Source organism: Sinocyclocheilus anshuiensis, unplaced genomic scaffold (genome assembly GCF_001515605.1).
Source record: "Sinocyclocheilus anshuiensis isolate Anshui unplaced genomic scaffold, SAMN03320099.WGS_v1.1 scaffold423, whole genome shotgun sequence".
In the NCBI taxonomy this organism is placed as follows: Eukaryota; Metazoa; Chordata; class Actinopteri; order Cypriniformes; family Cyprinidae; genus Sinocyclocheilus; species Sinocyclocheilus anshuiensis.
The window spans coordinates 1,378,228-1,397,453 of NW_015549610.1; the positions used below are offsets into that span (position 1 = coordinate 1,378,228).

The 19,226-nt window shown below is 36.8% G+C and overlaps 2 protein-coding genes across 2 annotated transcripts in view; both read left to right on the forward strand.

Annotated features, from left to right (window-relative positions):
- LOC107659212 (monofunctional C1-tetrahydrofolate synthase, mitochondrial-like) overlaps nucleotides 1-3,123 on the forward strand; it is a 44,553-nt gene extending 41,430 nt beyond the window's left edge. Inside the window, exons 27-29 of the mRNA XM_016448078.1 lie at nucleotides 1,304-1,428; nucleotides 1,580-1,703; nucleotides 2,834-3,123. Of these exons, the coding sequence (XP_016303564.1) occupies nucleotides 1,304-1,393 (90 nt within the window). The 3' untranslated portion in view covers nucleotides 1,394-1,428; nucleotides 1,580-1,703; nucleotides 2,834-3,123. The remainder of the gene's footprint in view (nucleotides 1-1,303; nucleotides 1,429-1,579; nucleotides 1,704-2,833) is intronic.
- Nucleotides 3,124-5,605: 2,482 nt separating this feature from the next.
- LOC107659213 (A-kinase anchor protein 12-like) overlaps nucleotides 5,606-19,226 on the forward strand; it is a 37,769-nt gene continuing 24,148 nt past the window's right edge. The window contains exon 1 of the mRNA XM_016448079.1: nucleotides 5,606-5,854. Within this exon, the coding sequence (XP_016303565.1) occupies nucleotides 5,744-5,854 (111 nt within the window). The 5' untranslated portion in view covers nucleotides 5,606-5,743. The remainder of the gene's footprint in view (nucleotides 5,855-19,226) is intronic.

Genomic DNA, 19,226 nt, shown 5'->3' on the forward strand with positions numbered 1-19,226 from the left:
TCCAGTTATCGCAAACGCTTGATTGCAGTTGTTGCTGCAAAGCGTGGCACAACCAGTTATTAGATTTAGGGGTCAATTACTTTTTCATGTAGGGCCAGGCAGGTTTGGACACCTTTTTTTCTTAAATAAAATAAATACTAATTTAAGAACTGCATTTTGTATTTACTTGCATTATCTTTGTGTAATATTAAAATTTGTTTGCTGATCTGAATCTTTTAAGTGTGACAAATATGAAAAAAAAAATAAAAACAGGAAGGGGGCAAAAACCTTTTCACAGCACTGTATATACACACACACACACACTCTCTAATTTAATTTATTTTAATTATATATATGTATAGATAGATAATAAACTATTATAATATCTAATTGTTTATTATTGTTGTTTACATATATAATATAAAATAATATTATATAATAAAACAACATAAAATAATATACTGATAAATATTTTCAGACACACACACACACAGAAAATATTTATCAATAATACAGTTATATTATTATAATATACACACAGTTATAATATATACATTTAAATGTAATCATTTAGCAGATGTTTTTATCCAAAACAATTAACAAATGAGTGTTTATTGCCAGAAATGAATGAAAAATAGTTATACATATGTAAATATAATACAATATATACATATATAATATACTGATAAATATGAAAATATTTTTTAGACTTTTTTATTATTTTATAATATATTATTACCATATATATATATATGTGTGTAGGGGTCAATTACTTTTTCATGTAGGGCCAGGCAGGTTTGGACACCTTTTTTTCTTAAATAAAATAAATACTAATTTAAGAACTGCATTTTGTATTTACTTGCATTATCTTTGTGTAATATTAAAATTTGTTTGCTGATCTGAATCTTTTAAGTGTGACAAACATGCAAAAAATTTAAAAAACAGGAAGGGGGCCAACACTTTTTCACACCACTGTATATGCCAGAGAAGTCATTTGGAGATAACAAGATTTGCCTAGAATAGATGTTTAGGTGGTTTGTTAAACATGCTGAAACATCTTTGAAACCAGCTCTTCTTTAAGAATGAATTTATGATCTTGAAGCTAAATGAATCTAAAAGACTAATTTAATCACTCGTTTATTAATGAAAACAAACTATGTATCAGTTATAGTCCTCTAAGTGCCTAAACTTCATTCAACAAACCTTTAGTTCACACAGACTCTTTTACTGTGTGCTGTGATGTTTTGTTTGCACATTAAAAAAAATATATTGGCTATCAAAATGTTTCTTTTTTCTTGTACACTGAATTATAAATTTCTTTCAGATGAGCACCATGCCAGGCTTGCCTACGCGACCCTGTTTCTATGACATTGACCTTGATCCTGTGACAGAGGAGATAAAAGGACTCTTCTGAAGACATTTCTACAGTCCCACACATGCTTTCGACCAGTAAGAACACAATTAAGAGTGACAAAACAATGCTTTTTTGTTTTAGTGTTTTGCTCATGCCACACAACAAAAAGGTCAGATTTGATTGAATGTACCTAAAACTCTCTCCTTTAATTTCTTTCCCCTCTTTCTTGCTTTCTCCCATTCTCAGATGTTCCTCAGTGTCCGTGTAGGCCTCCATTCATATGCCACTGATAACAGCTCATCCACTGCCTTCTAGCAATGAAACTACTGAGTGTTAGATCGACAAACATTCCTTCTTATGTTTTGCACAGGTATTTTATTTTTTATTTTTTTTTTTACCAAATTTAACTCCTAAATGTTAGCTACTTTGTGAATTTTGTACTTAGCAGTGGCTTCTTGTTTTTCCAAAAAAAAAAAAATAATAATAATCATTTTTAGTTGGAAACTTGGAATTTGGAGTTTTAGGCTTTACATTTCATTTTTCTTTCTGTAAACACTTCTGTTTACATAGTGTTTTAGTGTTTACAATTTAATGACGCACAAAAGCTTTTAAACTCATTCTATATAGCTAAACATTCCATTAATGCTTTAATATTTCTGTCTTAAATGTTTCAGATTACCTATGGAATATGGTAACAGTATTCAAGCAAACTCCATCTCTTTTCTTTTTATTTGAATACTGCTACTATTCTCCTTGTGTAGCATTAAACAGTTTCAGATGTTTGTTAGACAAATATGCCATGAATCTTAAGTCTGAGGTGCTTTTATTTAGACACTACACAAAACAAAATTACAAGTGGTGTTAGTGGTTTGACACCTGTTTTCTCTCTCTCTCTCTCTCTCTCTCTCTCATTCTCTCTCTCTCTCTCTTTCTGTTATAAATGAAGTGTTGCATAGATCTCACTACCTTTGAATGCACATTTTCAGCATGCATGTGGGTACATGCCAGAAAGTCTTGTTTTAGACGTTCCACTTATCTGTTATTCTGAGTCTTAAACTACAGTGCTACGTGAGTAAAGAAGAATTCCATTGACTGTTGCAATAGTTATGTATGCTTGAAAACCTGTATTTTCCCAGTGATGATAGAGTCTACAGTGAAAAAGGCAGTCAGAACAAGATGACTGGCCAGACAAAAATAAAACAACAACACTGAACATTTTCATTCATTCATTTTATTTTTGTTTATCAACGGGCCACTTTTACCAAACATTTAATGGTGCAGCAGTCATTGTGTGTGTGTGTGTGTGTGTGTGTGTGTGTGTGTGTGTGTGTGTGTGTGTGTGTGTGAGAGAATGCATTAGTGATGTGTGCACATGTATGAACAAGTTAATGAATCACTAATCCATATTGTGAAGTCAGACTGTTGGTCCACAAATGTAAAATTCCTCTAGATTAAAGAGCTGTGATGTATTAAACAGTAACAGACGACTGACCCCCACAGGGTCTTTCTATTCTTTTGCCTCTACAGGATGCAGTCCCATCAGAGACACCCTGTCAGGGTAGCAGTACTCATTCATACCCCTTTCAAAGAGAGGCCTGTTGCTTCTGTCATTGAAAACACCAATAATTAGCTGACCAGCTCAGCTTGACATTTACTCAAATATTCTCACACAAAAACTTGTATTCTCTTGTACTTCTAATCTCTTGGTTTATGGAGTTTTTTTTTTCTTTTGGGTACCCAAAATGAATGGCCAGTAGTCCAGGATGTCATTGTTCCATGTTGTAAAAAAACAAATAGATTGTGTGCTTTAAAAGAGGGGAAAGTAATTGTTTTATTATTTAGTGCATGTGTTTTTGTTGCTGCCCTTTTGACCTTTTGTAAGGCTTTTTACTGCTTTTTAATGCATTTCACCCAATACTCTGCAGTTCAAATGTTTGGGGTTGGTAAGATTTTGTAATGTTTTTGAATGTTTCTTATACACACTAATGCTGCATTTAATTGATCAAAACTACAGTAAAACAGTAATAACTATAAAATATTATAATTTAAAAACTTTTTTTTCAGTATTTTAAAATGTTGTTTATTCCTGTGATGGCAAAGCTGAATTTTCAGCAGCTGGTACTACAGTCTTCAGTGTCACGTGATCAAATACGCTGATTAAAACATTTCTCATTATCAATGTTCATAAAAAGTTGTGCTGCTAAATATTGTGGAAAACATGATACATTTTTAAGAATTCTCTGATGAATAGAAAGTTCAAAAGAACAGCATTTATTTGAAATGGAATTTCTTTTGTAACAAAATCAATGCCTCACTTGCTTTCACTTTAAAACAATTTGTAGTGACCCCAAACTTTTGAATGGTATTATATAATAATAACATTGTATATCATTGTGGTTATTGCAGCATCAGCCTGTTAGCCTAACAAATACTGGGTACTCTGAATTAGCTGTACTGAGTCTTTAACGTCAGTCCTTTGACAGGCAAATAAAATTCATGTCTATGTCAAGAATCTCAAATCAGTCATGTTTCAATTAGGTTATGTTGTCTGGGTCACAGAGATGCTGATTCAATTATTTTAGGGCTGTTCTTTTGTGACATTTAGATAAAATCTGGCAATTCAAGCACCAATTATTGTGATTTTTTATTTGCCTCATTTAGCATAAGCTAAAAGGCAAATTAAGTCATTAATTACTAATAACTGTAATTGCTCTGGATTTCAGCTTATTTGTCATTGGGCCTCATTCTGCACCAAGTGTTCCTAAAAGAAACTGAACATCCAAATTATGATTTTGAATCACTTGGACATGGGAGTACATGTGTGAGGGGTCACACTGGGCAAAGTCAATGTTACTTAATTCAATTACAGTGGGAAAGTATTATGATACAGCCTGAAGAACCTTGATGAAATTAGGAGTCCACAACCTGTCAAATGTTGGATATAAGTTAATCACTACTCTAAGTAATAAGAGAGTTTTTTTAAGGACAAAAAAAACTCTTACACTCTCAATACAGGTCATGACCTGAGCCTTTTGGCTTATGTCTTTTTAAATTATGGATTTAACAATGTGCTCAAAACATACCACTTCTCTTACCACCACAAACTACTGCCTCTAAATATGGTCTGGGTATTTCTGAAAGGCAAACATATCTTCAGTCCATATTTTAAATGTTTTTCCCTCTTTTATTATAGCGCAAGTTATCCTATAACAATGACCAAACTTTCGCCTAGCACAGCATAAAGGCATCTACAGGAATGGTCTTTGCATAACATAAACGTAACCAAATTACCTAAACCTAATGCATAATGCATTCGGTGTTCTTAATAAAACTGAATGCATTATATATTTTAATCTTAACCCTTACACTAGGTGTTGTTTACTTCTCTACACACAGAGCCAGTGTATTGTGCTACCACGAGGTGGCTTGTGCAAACTTGTTTGTGATTCGCAAGTGGCCTGTAATTTATGCATTTAAAGCTTCTAAACAAAATGCCTTGGAGCACAGCCAAATACAAAATTAACAGAGAGAAAGAGGGATCTCACTGCACGGTTGGTTTAGATGCATGCATGTGGATGCAAACTACAGTGCCCTCTTAATTCGAGATTTCCTGCGGGACACGTTCCATTGGGCTGTTTTTCTTTGGAGGCCCATCCGGCACCCAATGTTGACATTCCCACTGTCTGTAAATAAAACCAGGGCTTAAGCTTTAATATTTTCATTACTGCAGCTGCATGCCATTGTAAAATTAATGGTTCTGCATACTTTTAATTTTACTAAGAATGGCAGGTGCTGTAATAATATCTTAATATTCTATGGAATTTCATGAGCAGTTTAAATGAAAGCAAGCATGTAGTTTATAATGAGCACTTTTTGTTCTCAAAAATGTTTTATAGGGGCAGGGAAACTGGGGGTGTTGTAAGTCATTTTGTTACTGTAACTGTACTGTGAGTTGTAATACTAACAGAAAACAATGTTTTCAGTTATTTTATTAGTTAAATAAAATGTTCATTTTATTTTAATTATTTAAGAATTACATCAGTTTATAAACCAGACAGAATGGTAAGTTCTTGCCTCAAAAGTGTATTTTGTCCATCTAAATCTTCTAGAATTTTTATGATTATCTCAGAGGTTGTTAGCCATATTCAATTTGTAATTGTGTAAACTGATGGTGTTGCAGTCACTCCCAGCTCTCTCTCTGGTTTGATGCTGTAAGGCGTGTCTGGCTGCTCTCCGTGTGATGGGAGGAGGGCTCCTAAAAGTGAACCCACAGACCCGTTTCAACACTTTCCAAAGCAGACAACCCTCGGGACGGACTGCAGGGCGCATTTACACGGGCTGTTGGATACCTACTTCATTTTGAACGCTCGTTATTTGACTAAGAGTGGAGAAACAGCGACGTTATTCACCATGGGAGCGACAGCATCCGTGCAGCGGGACGCTAAGAGCCCTGAAGATGCGCCAGAGGACATCGGCGCGGAGCTCAGCGACACTCAGGATGGAGAAAACGTAGACGGCAAGGTAACACTGCGCTTGAAACGTAATATTGTCGCTCTGATGTGACGTTTTGGATGTGTGTGGATAAAAGAGGAGTAAAACACTTAACATGCTCACCTAAGTATACCCATTCTGGACCCCTTGAGTCAGATGTGTGGCGCAGCTAGTTATTGAGCTTTGCTTTATGTAAACACCTGATACCTCTGACAGCTGTGACTGCGCTGTGAGCTTTTGTGATTCGCCTTAGCAGGTATTCGAGAAAACGTAGAAACGTGTTTGCTTATGTCTATTCTTAGAGCTTTTCTTCAAGTATTGAGGCAGTCAGATTGACTCCACCGGTTATTACAGCAGAGGTGCGACACTTTTTTTTGGTCCAGACAACAACGTGGGATGTCGTCAGGGAAAAGAAAATTGAGATATGGCTGCATTTCTGTCCCGTTCACAATTCTTCATGATGAAGGTGCATGTTCTCAATATTTTATGACATAGAGTCAGATACTGTATATCCGCCTGGTTAGGCTCATTAGTGTTTGAACATGTTTGCTTGACTAGAATTATCATTCAAGTAGTTCTGCTTCTGAGTATATTATTAACATTCAAATGCAGTAGTGCTGTCATACTGAATATTAGCATAAGGTTGCAATTAATCAAAGTCATGTTGATATTAAATATCACAACAAGTGTGATAATACTTTTATACAGGTGTTCTAAACAAGAAGCTAGAGTTTATAGAGGGCATAGAGTAAAAAGTTGGCAAGTTAATTTGGTTATATTTTAGTATAGGCCTATATTGAACATTTCTTACTCTTTGTGAGTTGCTAAACAACAGTTGGACTGGAACAGGTTATGATTGGAGCAACAGCTTTCCCCTTCTTTTCTGTATTCTGTAATCCAGGTTTCCCATTTGCTGATGAGAGAAACCCCAATCTGAGTGATTCTGGATCAAGAAAAAATATTGTTTTGACAAATTGGTGGTTGATTTGTATGAATTCGTACAATCACATCTGTACTTTTTCATACAATATGCTTATTCCCCACTGATGGTTAGGTTCAGGCGTGGACCTTCATGCTAACTGTTTTTGTTGTTGTTGTTAAAATGATGTTTTTTTGCAAATCAAATATACGTATTCATAAGAAATTGCCACCTTGCAAAACAGTTTTGTTTTTTCATGAGATTGGGTTGGCTCCAACCAATCTGGGACTTTTTCACTCTTGCGTGATGCCTTACCTAATTTAGAGACACAAATTTGCACTATGCTGTTATTTCTTGTCATGTGCCAAATCACGGGATGCATAACTTACACCTTGGCGTTATATTGCTTCAAAGAGCTATGTATCAAAATGACGGGATAATGTAGCAAGCAGAAGCCATGCAGAAAACTCGGGTTTACCAAGAATCACAGGATGATTTTTGACGGAAACTGATCTTATACTATGATTTATTATACAATTACATAATTTTAAAAGATGCTTGTGTGAGTCTTAAAAGTAATAGTTCATTCAAATATGAATAACCCCTCGTGTCGTTCCAAACTCGTATGACATTTTTACTTCTTTAGAACACAAAGAAAGGTATTTAGAAAAATGCTGGTAACCAAATAGTTTTGTTTACCATTTTAAAAAACACTGAAACATTTGGTAACTCTGTAACCTACAACTATATCCGTAACATAACTTTTTAATATTTTGGCATAAATCCATGATAATTTCATCTGGTGTTAACACGATCAAATCCCATATTGATCACATTAATTATTTAAAGAGTGCTTTTACAAAAAACCATAGAGAACATTATTGACAAAGTGTAATGTGGGGTTTGGGTTTTGTTTTGTTGTTCGTGTTTTCATGTCTTTTATTTTGTAGTTTAGTCATGCTCCCTGTTTGTGTCATGCTTCCCTTGCCCTCATGTATTCATGCCATTGGTTCTCTTGTTCATTGTGTTGCTCTGCCTGCACCGCCATGGCTGCCCGTTCTGCCTGCATTGCCATGGCTGCCCGATCTGCCTGCACCGCCATGGCTCCCGATCTGCCTGCTCCGCCATGGCTGCCCGATCTGCCTGCTCCGCCATGGCTGCCCGATCTGCCTGCGCCGCCATGGCTGCCCGAACTACACTCGCCTTCAGTGGACTGATTCGTTACACAAAGGCATTACAGAGATGATCCCAGTGTATTAGTTTTACATATTTGGAAGCATATTTGCTGTAGATGTTCTTGTACATCTACCAGTACATTCAGCCTTCTGAAACTGAGACGATATTAACTGTTGTAGGTTGTTCATTTATTTATTTTTGCCAAAGAGATCAGCACAACAACAGCATTAATTACGAAACTTTATACAACAGACCACAGCTTGTTTTAGGAGAGATATGTGCAGAAATATGATGGGACACATTTTGTTCCTGAAAAGGGTTACAATTCTGTTCAAAGAAGATACAAACAAGACAATGACCTTGCATTTTGTTTTCTCCCAACATTCCATTCTTCTTCTTCAGCTGTTTAGTTTCGGTGAAGTGCATGGTGATTGTCTGACCAGCTGAGCTTGTATACAGTATTTGCCTTTTTTTAACAGGCAAGCCTAAAAGAATAAACATGTAGTTGTTGGAACAAGACACAAGAAGCCCTGCTAAACCCATCCAGTTCTGTGACTTCTCTGAATTCTGTGTAAATCTAAATCTAGACTGAAGCATGTCGAAACGTGTGTGAGACATGGAATATTCAAAACTCGAGTGTTTGTTATTTATCAGATAAGGAACCTTGAACAGGTGTGGTCTGGCAAGACACGAGCGACTGCCCTGTCAACAGTGTATGTGTGTGCACGCTCTAGAAATACAACTACATGCTGTGTATACAGCGTTTGAGTGAGGCGCCCTACTGGAGATGTGGTTGATAAACATCCTCTCTGGCGCACATAGGAATTTTAGTAATTTCTCTCTTTCGAACACACTCGCGCTATCTAAAAATGGGTCAAAACATACACGAGGTTGAGCACTATACTTAGACATCCCCTCACATTTTAACATTTCCTCCCCCTGAAATGCCTCCAAAACACTCACTTTGTTAAAAAACCAATAGGGGCTAACCCTCAGCTCTCGACTCTTTTCAGACTGTTTGCTGTGGATTCAATGGCTAAGCCCCAAGACTCAATTGCAAATATAAATTCACAATAATGCCTATGTTTCCCTTACTATGAGAGACACACTCGGGCCTTTTTCCAAACCAACAATGCACTGATTGACGAGTTCATAAACACCCTTTAGTTGCGATTATCTGGAGTAGATTCACAACATTCAAAGCCTGGAAATACTCAAAACCTGCGATTAGCTTGCGTAAACTTATTTAACTTTATGAAGAATGGTATAAAACCCTTTACATGTCAGAGCGGTAATGAGAGAGGGGTGGTGTGGGAGTGTTTGCAATCAGATAAGAGCCTCATAAAGGATGGGACCCGAGAAGAGAGGGGAGGAGTGGAGAACGAAGAGAACAGAGGGCCCATTTAGGATGGGCTGGAGGACAGGTCCCGGGGCAGAGGGGTGCTGTGTGTGCATCGGCCCGAAGAAAGAGAACTAGAGAGAGGGAGAGAGTGATGTAGGGAGGGGGACGTGGGTGGAAGGTTGCTGGTTTGAATGGAAACATATCACGTAGAAAGAGTGAAAGAGAGGGCACTGAGAGGGAAAACAAGTAGATGGATAATTAGCATGTGCTTTGCTGCTGGAGGTGACGAGAACGGTAAAGATGAGAAACAGAGAGAGAGGGATATGTTTTTCTTTTTGCATGTAAAAGAAATGAGAAAAACATGAGATGTAATGCTGACTCTTGTGCAGTCACATTGAATACAGGTAGTGTTGAGATGTGAGATTTTCATTTTTCACTCATTAAGGTGAAAACCTACTGTACGACAGAGCAAAGATGAATGTGCATTGATAGGTGGCTCAATTGTACAGAAATTCTATGAAGTTCTGTTTTTAAGTTCATACTAATGGTCGTTGGTACTAATCTCAACTGAACTTACTATGAAACTTTGTTTTTATTAAACAAAAAAAAACATGTAAACTTTAACACAAAGGTTCAACGTGATAGCATTAATTTTATCAAGATTTAAAAATTATGTAAAAAATGTTGGGTCACACTTTATTTTAAGGTCCAATTTTCTCTATTATCAAACCATTAACTATGACTTTCACCTCAATAAACTCCTAATTTGCTTCTTATTAATAGTTAGTAAGGTAGTTATTAAGTTTAGGTATTGGGTAGGATTAGGGATGTAGAATATGGTCATGCAGAATATGTGCTTTATAAGTACTAATAAACAGCCAATATGTTAATGATAGGCATGCTAATAAGCAACTAGTTAATAGTGAGAAAAAGTGTTACCAAATGTTGTTCATTGTTCATGATACCTAATCAACAGTTTTTGACTCTCCAGTCATAGCATTCATTAGTTTCAAATGCCTTTGATCACACTGACTTGAGATGAGGTTCATAGTGAAGCGGTGCTCAGTAAGTCTTATGGTCAGAGGATCTGATCCAGGATCAGCAGATGAGCGGAAATAGGGACTGGAGTCAAATATTATGCAATGTAGGATGTGATGGAAGTGCATGCAGACATCAGGGAATCAGTGGTTAATGAGGGCTTGGCAATGGTGGCCTGTCATGCTGTTTGCTCCACCGTCCCATTCACACTAATGCACCAGAGTGGGAGCGGGGACTTCCTGAGGTTTGACTGCAGAGAGGAATTTGTTAAATGGCTCAGTTAGTTGGAAAAGTTGTCTGTTCAGCTGATCTGGATATTTAATAAATAAAATTCTAAAATTATATAAAGTAATATTCATTTAATAAATTAGCCTTGTGGTTATTATATATTATTATATAATTTTCACACTTTAAGGTTCAAATCTAATGAATATAAGCCTATAGGACCTGCTGACCACTTGGATGTATACATTCAATGCATTGTCATATGAGAGTTTTGAAATGCAGTAAGGGAAAGTGTATGGAAAGACCATTAGTCTTTTATTAGAGGAAAGAGGGAGGCACTTAAAGTAATTCACTTAGAAGGATGCAGATGGAGAGTGAGCTGTCATCAGCCAGAGAGAGTGAAGGGTGGGCTTGGAAAAATCTATTTAAATATAATGTCAGGTTTAGGAAAACAGATTTTCTTGATTCTTTTCTTAGTAGTTATAATCCATTTATGAGGTGTTTAGTGAGTGTTTATAGTTTGTTGTTGGGTAATTACATCAGTTATTAAAGGGACCACCCTGTTTCAGAGCAGGACTTCCTGTCCAGAAAAGGAAATTAGAGGAGGCATGATGCTCATGAAGTTACTTCCTGTTTAAAGATCCAGTTATTCTCCTGATTATGTGTTATTTAGAGCAGAGATTTAAGCTATTTTTAAATAATTTAACTCATTTACACATAGAGCTTATCTGTGTCTTGACAGGTCTGTTCTCAGAGGCACATGATGGCTGCTGGCAGAAGGGCAGGGATCCAAATAAACAATCTTCTTCTACTAATATGGAATTAAAGAAGCAACTTTTATAAATATTTCACACCATAAAAACCTAGCTATAGACATCATAAAATATATACAGTACATATATTTCATGTAGTCTGAGTTGATATTGTAATTAAAAGAAATTAGTACTTTAATTCAGAAAGGAAAGACATTTGCAGTGTTACAGAATATTTCAATATCAAATACATGCTGTTCTTTTGAACTCTATATTTATCAGAGAATTCTATATCATAAAAATTGGTATCATTGTTTCCACAAAAAAACAAACATCAAGCAGTACAACTATATTTTCAATATGATAATAATACGAAATGTTTCTTGTGCATCAGATGAACATATTTGATTAATTTCTGAGGCATTATGTGACACTGCAGACCGGAGTTATGGCTGCTGAAAATTCAGCTTTGCCATCACAGGATTACATTACATTTCAAAACATATTCAAATAGAAAACTATTATTTTAAATTGTAATAATAATTCACAATATTATTGTTTTTACTGAATTTTTGATCATATAAAAGCACCTTATGGTGAGCATGAGACTTCTTTCAAAACATTAAACATTTTGGTGTGTATTCATTGAATTGAGTTTTCTTTTGTTTGTTGTGTACAGAAAAGGAATCAGTGAAATTTGTGTTTAGAAATACAGACAGTATTTTTACTCATTCTGGCCCTCTCAATTTCCCTCTCTCTGTCTCATTGGCTCTCTCCAATTAGAAAGGACCTGTTTACATGGGTCAAAATAGAAGGGTTCTATTTTCACCAGCCAACTCTCACTGTCCTCCTCCATCACATTAACTCTCTGTTTTGTTTCAAGCCCCCTCCTTCCCTCGCTCCCTCTTTAGAAGTAAAGCTGGTCTCATAAAATGTTAATAAGTGCCAGAGTTACATAAAAACACAGTCTTCCAGAATAGAAAAAACAGAGGCCAATGAGGGCAAAGGTAGAAAGAAGAGACCGTTTATAATACTGTACATGAGACATATCATCTTTAATTAACAATTTGGAGCAAACAAATGTTTCTGTGTTCCTCAGTTTCACTCCTTTTCTCAAGTAAACAAGCAATTTCATCGTATTTCCTTATCTTCTGACTTGCTCTTCACAGGCGATGGGCATGTGCTGATAAAAGTAAAGCGCTCTCCTTGTGGAGATCCCAGACTAAGTGCTTTCATCAGGGGCCAGCATCAATAACGTTTCATTACTGCCCTGCCAGAAAAAGACAATCCCTGTCAAGCGTTTACTTTTGTCTGCACTTCACAGCTCAAGAAACCTATTGTGCTGCTGAACAAGAACTAAAGTCTCCTAGATGTGCTGTCTTCACAGCTTTTTACAAATGTAGTGAAGACTATCGAATTATATATATAGCTCTGAAGATAAACATCATCTGGAAGTTTCACTAGGATGGATTCTGAAAGTCTTTTGGATTTGAATGTGAATCCTCAACCACAGGTGATTGAATGCTTTTGAATATATTTAGGCTTTTTTAAATGACTTAAAATTGTGGGTTAAATTTTTGGCATCCTCGTGCATATTGAACAAATCCATGAACAAAGGAAGATGCTGAGGGTGTTGCTAGCCATAAGAACTATAGTGTAATGATGTTCTTTTCTCTGGAAATTGGATTGGTCTGGCAGATTGTGCAGTCCAGCTGGTCCCGGGCTGTTTGCATGCTAGTTTTATTGCTTAGTAATGCTGATTGGTTTTAGCTGATGTCATAACTGTTGTTTCTCTGTAAATAAGCAGACACAGCCTCCACATTTTTTACATGGCTGAATTTTTAAAACTGTACGTAACAGTCATAGATCCTCGATTCTGTGCAATGTTTTTGTTATGCATGTAGCAATCAGCCTTTGGATCAAAGAGATTATGCAAATACAGACACTCCCACACAAGGTAATAATGATGATGTCAACAAAATTAGGCAGAAGCCACAATCAGTGGATGGTACTGGATGTAATGTCATCACAGACAGGAACCACTCCCATCCAAATGAACCTCAAAACAGATGATCTGATATGTGTTTGTTCCAGAAAAAGAAGAGATGGCTGCTGAGATTTTTGCAAAACATTTTGACTGCTCTTTTATTTCAGCGATTTAACATTGCTTTTACCTCTTGTGAAAAGCATTTCCTAATGAAGATGACAGCAATAATGCATCAAATCATGGAGAAGAGGCATATCCCTGACTGTAGTCAAATACATGAGAATTGAGCCATGCAATTGTGCTTAGCACAGATATTTGGCAATTTTTGTTTATGCCTTATTTGCATAATACCTTTAGTGAATCTGGTGCAAATATGCAGATATTATGTGCAAATAAACAATGTTATAAGAGGGCACATTTCAGTCTTAATTTCTTTTAATGTAGCATTTTTCTCGTTTCTGAATCTATTGAGTTCTAACAGTGTGGGTGAGTTTTATCTGTGCCCCTTAGGGAGATGTAGTTCAAAGAGTTCAATGAGATGTAGTAATTTAAAGTGTGGATTCCATTTGCCAGAGTCATAAGGCTTTGTCAGATTTGTCTTCCTACTGTCCTAACAGCCCTTAAATCTGACTAAAATTCATCCGTCATGACAATCTTGGCAGATGTAAAGGCTTCCTAATGAATCCTTTTATTCACATTAAAGAACAAAGTCCTGCTGTGCGAGTTAAAGGTGACATATCATGAAAATCTGACTTTTCCAGGTTTTAACTGCTATAATCAGGTCTCCGGTGCATCTACCAACCAAGGAAACGTGAAAAAGATTAACCCAGTAACTTTGTTTTGGTAAGCCTTTTTCTGCAAGTGTCTGAGAAAACGAGCACGTATGATTTCGCTCCCTTTGTGACATTGCAAAGGGATCTCATTATAATATTACCGCCCCTTAATCTGTAAGTTTCCACCCATGGCGCCGTCATTTGATTTCGCAAGCGACAACAATGGTGTAACAACGGACAACAACGACAACCAGCTCTAATGCCATGGCGAAAGTTTGAGCAAAACATGCTAACTGTTCTGCCTTTGTCTGCATAGACGAGCACAGAACACTATTTAGATCTAAAATAAACATGCGATTTATTTCCCAGCAGTTTACCTTCATAGACATAACCGACTGTTTTTGTAATTTGTGTGTTTTTAACGTAAACTTGTGTGTGAATGAGAACTTAGATTAGTACTCACATGCTGTGACAGCTGCTTTCTGTCCGTGTGCTTCGGATGTGTGCAGTCAGAAAACCGTATATCAGAAGTTTAAAGTCATATGGTTTAAAACGCTTGATTTCAGCACGATAAACATGATAATCAGAACTATAACAGATGTTTTTTAGCGGGTACGAGCTGTAATGGCACAGCTCTATTCTGGAAAAGAGGGCGGGGAGCAGCAGCTAATTTGCATTGAAAGAGACAGGCACGGAAAACAGCGCGTTTCTGCTTCCACTCAAAATAGGCAATTTCAGAATGATATAATAAATTATCTGTGGAGTATTTTGAGCTGAAACTTTACAGACACCTTCTGGGGACACCAGGGACTTATATTACATATTGTAAAAAGGGGCATAATATGTCTCCTTTAAGAGTGAATGATATTTGTACCAGCTGTTTGTGGAGTTTTCGTCAAGATCACCTAACATCTGATTTCTAATAATTGATGAAAGGATATGGATGATAGAGGGAGTTTGATAGCAGAGTGTAAACTGTGCTGGCTGTGACTGAGTAAAATCAATATTGGAAATGGGCCCTAGCATCCATTTAAGTCATGGGGAAGCATCACTAATGGATAATATCTATGACTCTGTGTTTGTGTGTAAATGGCTAAGACCACCATGGTGAAGTGGTTTGTTTAGACAGTGTAATATTTCTATGAGAAAAGTTACTTTTGGTGTAGCTGTAGATTTGAGTAATTATTTATTTATTTTGGTATGTAAAACTTTATGTACACGGAATCACTTAAAACTGTTTACAAAGTGCCTTACAGAAGACACATAGCCTACATAAACGTTCACAAATACATGTGAAGCAGATTCAAAAACAGAGTAAGAAAAAAATAAGAGAAAAAATATACATTAAAAATGTAGAAAATCGAATGAAAAAAGAATTTGATTAATTGGGGGAAAAGTTCAGTTGATTAATTGGGGAAAACAACTAATTGAATCAGCTGTCTTGGTCTTGGAACCATAATTCCACATTTACGTATTTTTGGCTTTTGGTGTGAATATGTTAGCCTTAAGTTTATCTATAAGCTATGTGCTCCAAAAAAAAAAAAGACAAAATTCACATTTAAAAGATATTAGCATTCAAAACATCAATGGTCAATGATTTTTATCAGCTGTGATGTAATGGAAATGCTATTGGCTATTTCAAAAAGGGGCGGAGCTGTTCAATATGTTCCACCCTGTCTTCCTGTTTTGCACTTCAGTGGACCTTTAAACTCACATTTAAATTGCATATTTCAAATCAGCATCTAAATATGACATTACCTTTTGTTTCTTATGCTCAGATAGCATTTAAAAAAGCACATATTTCAGGTTGATCCAGCCAATGTGCATTTGCAGTCCCAAGCGTGCATCTCAGCATGGTGTTTCTATAGGATCTGGAGCTTCTACCGGTAGCTGCAGTGATGCAATGAATTTATTGATTACCGATTGGATCTTTTATTTAGAAGGTAGGATTTACTCCACCATATTGTGATACGCATTCTCCCATTCACAGATATATGAGTGAGCCATCTTGGTATATATGCAGTTGTTGATGATTAATGGGTTAAGCAATAAAAGGACTTAGAATCAAGCCTGGGGGGACACCACAAGACATCACATCCCAGGTGAAAAAGAAATATATTTAAATTGTGCTTTTTCAGAGCCGCTATATTTTCTAATTAATTTCATAGTTCCCCCAAACTATTTGAATTCTGTCATCACTCACCCTTAAGATGCTCCAAACCATCTAAGACTTTCGTTCATCTTCAAATGCATGCTATTGTAATCATGCCACAGTTCACATGCCTCCAGTTTGATATTGTCACTATGTTATTTGTGACTTTGGCTTTGCAAGACAGCTAAACAAATAAGGAAGCCAGGGGAGGAGTTAAGGACTTCCTGTTTCAGGCACATGCGCTGTTTCTCCTTCACTGCAGTGTAGAGTCTCATCAGCTTAGTGCTGTACCTAAAATAATCAGATGCTGTCCTCCTCTCTCTCTCTCTCTCTCTCTCTCTCACACACACACACACACAGACACACATACACGCACACATACACCATCTCTCTTTTTCTTTCTCTCAGAGGACAGAATAACCCTTCTTCATCCTTGAAAGACAAATCATGACTCATGCCTCTTGACAAACTGCTGTGATCCCTATTTCTGGTAAAGGTGCATGTGTTTCTGTATATGAGAGTGTGGGTGGTGGAAGTTAGAAAGCACATATCAAATTTGTAAGCATCCAAGGAGAGTTGTAAAATCTCAGCACAATCATGTATTGATTGAAAGGTCATATACCGCTCTGGCTCACTGCCATGCCAGGACATTTAGAAATGTTATCTTCAGATCTATACAGAGAGTTTGAGTATATAGAAAGTCCTAGAATGCACTGTAGTAAACAGCGATTGCATTCTCTCTCCTTATTAGAGATGAAAGTGATGGACTGTTATCACTGGCAGAGTAAGAAGAAGATATGCAAAATTCATACACAAGGTTTATGAAAACAGAGGTACTCATAGGTCAAAGGAGATATTACATAGCTCATATTAGTTCAGGTACTAGTTTAGATGTAAATAACCATTAAAGACATAGTTCTCCCAAAATTTCTGTCATTATTTACTCACCCTCATGTTGTTTCAAACCTGTATGATTTGCTTTCTTCTGTGCACACAAGAACACAAAAATATATATTTTGAAAAAGTGTTGGCAACCAATCAGTTTTGTATGGACAAAAAAACACGTATCTTTTTTTTTGTTTCACAGAAGGAAAAAAGGGATGGCACAATTTTCATTTTTGGTTGAACTATCCCCTTTAGTGTTTTTTGAAAGCGTTTGTGAATGTGCATGTCTCCACCAAATTTGGTCGTATGCCTCTACCAAAGTAACATTGTTAAGGCATAAAATAAAATCAGGCAGCATGTGATAATCTCTATAAGCTCAGTTCCTTTGTCTAAAAACAATTCTGTATCTTCTTTGATTGGATAACAACATCATGTGGCTGTTGGCGACAGTGGGGGAACTAATTTCCCTGGTGTTGTATCTAATCTTCTCAGGTCTCCTGAGAAAAAGCACTATGCGTCTGTTCAACAACAGATGGGAAATGTCATTTGAAAGTGTAAGGGTAAGTATTAAAAACACTGTATCAGTGACAAGTAGTTTGTCAGTTGGTTAGGACAGTAGCAAGTTGACAGATGAGTTAAAAGCAGGTTTTGTAGGACCCTAGTAACAGCATTTTAATGCAGAATTTTCTTAATGAAACATTGTTCGTGTATTAGGTGAACTATCCCTTATTTCTGCAGTGATTTAACTGATCCAGTTTCACTATCTCCTCCAGATCCTAACTTTAAACTCTTAAAAATAACAGGAGAGTCACGTCTGAACTATTCCTTTCTCCTTATGATCTGAATCACAGGAGGACCTTTGGGATAGAGCAGGGGAGGAGGTTTATTGTTTCAGACCGACTGTGGGGGGGTTGAATCTGGGACGGTCCGGCTGATCTGCCAGAGACACAGGGAGGTCCTGTCCTATCACATTGATGTTTGCTCACGAGGGTGGCCTTAGTGACAGCTGTTTGGGGAGTGGAAGGAACAGAAGACTCCCAGTATCGGCAGGAGACAAATAGGGGGTCAGGAACATCAGGAAAACGCACGGTGGGGTGGCTCGCAGCTTGGAAGACTCCGCACGGACATTTATATGTACAAGTTCCTGGAATTTGTAACAAAATCGCTCCTTTTTTGTATATTGCTCCAAGTCATTGCCAAAAAAGAAATTCCTCCATCAAATGAGAAGTAAAGAATTCACTGCATATGTTTCCATGAAACAAACAAATCTGAAGCCATCATGAAGGAAGTTTTAGCAAAGCGAGCACTTAATCCCTAGTCGCCTTGCAGATATGTGATTTATCAAGTCTGGGTGAAGAAATGCAAAGCTGTCACTATGCTATTTGTAAATGTAAAGCTCAAATGCCATAAATTTGCCACAGTCTAATAAGTTTAGGCAAGAAGATGATGTGTTTGTCTGCCTTTGAAGCCAAAGATTTTCCCCTTCAGTGAGTGAGAAACGGGCAGTCTGGTGTGTGGCGCTCTGGTTCTGATTCAGACTTTGAGAAGGCTGATGATTTGTGGACCTCAAAGACTGTTGTGATCTCAAGCAGTGTAACTGATTCAAATCGATTCACATGTACATTTGATATGATTAGGCGTGTAAGGGTGCAGTATATTTCGGTGGCCTATTTGTCAAGATCAGGTTGTAAGCATAGCCTGTTAAAACACTGGTGCAGTTTACCACAGTAATACTGCACTGGTGTAGATTGTTTGTCAAGTAAGTGACTTAACTGAGAGAGACTGAGGTTTTCTCTGTGTGCCAGAGGCTGATCGTTTCACATCTGTGTTTGTGTCAAATGAGATGATGCATGCAGTTTGTGGTCTCTGAGGCTCCAATACTGAATATGTGTTACCGAAGTGTGTATGTGTGCTTAACCCCCTCTTTTTCTCTCATGCTGGATAAATAGTTTACTGTTTCAAAATTCAGCTGGAATTTTGAGCAGATTAAGTTAAATAAGATGAATATGTGCACATCAAAAACAGCTAAATTGTGTGTTGTCTCAATGACTGCCTCACTAAGTAAATCATCTCCATAAAGCTGCTGACAGTCATTGATATTAATTAAATTTAGATGCCTAAAAAGAGTATGGAAATTATTTAACAATTTTGCC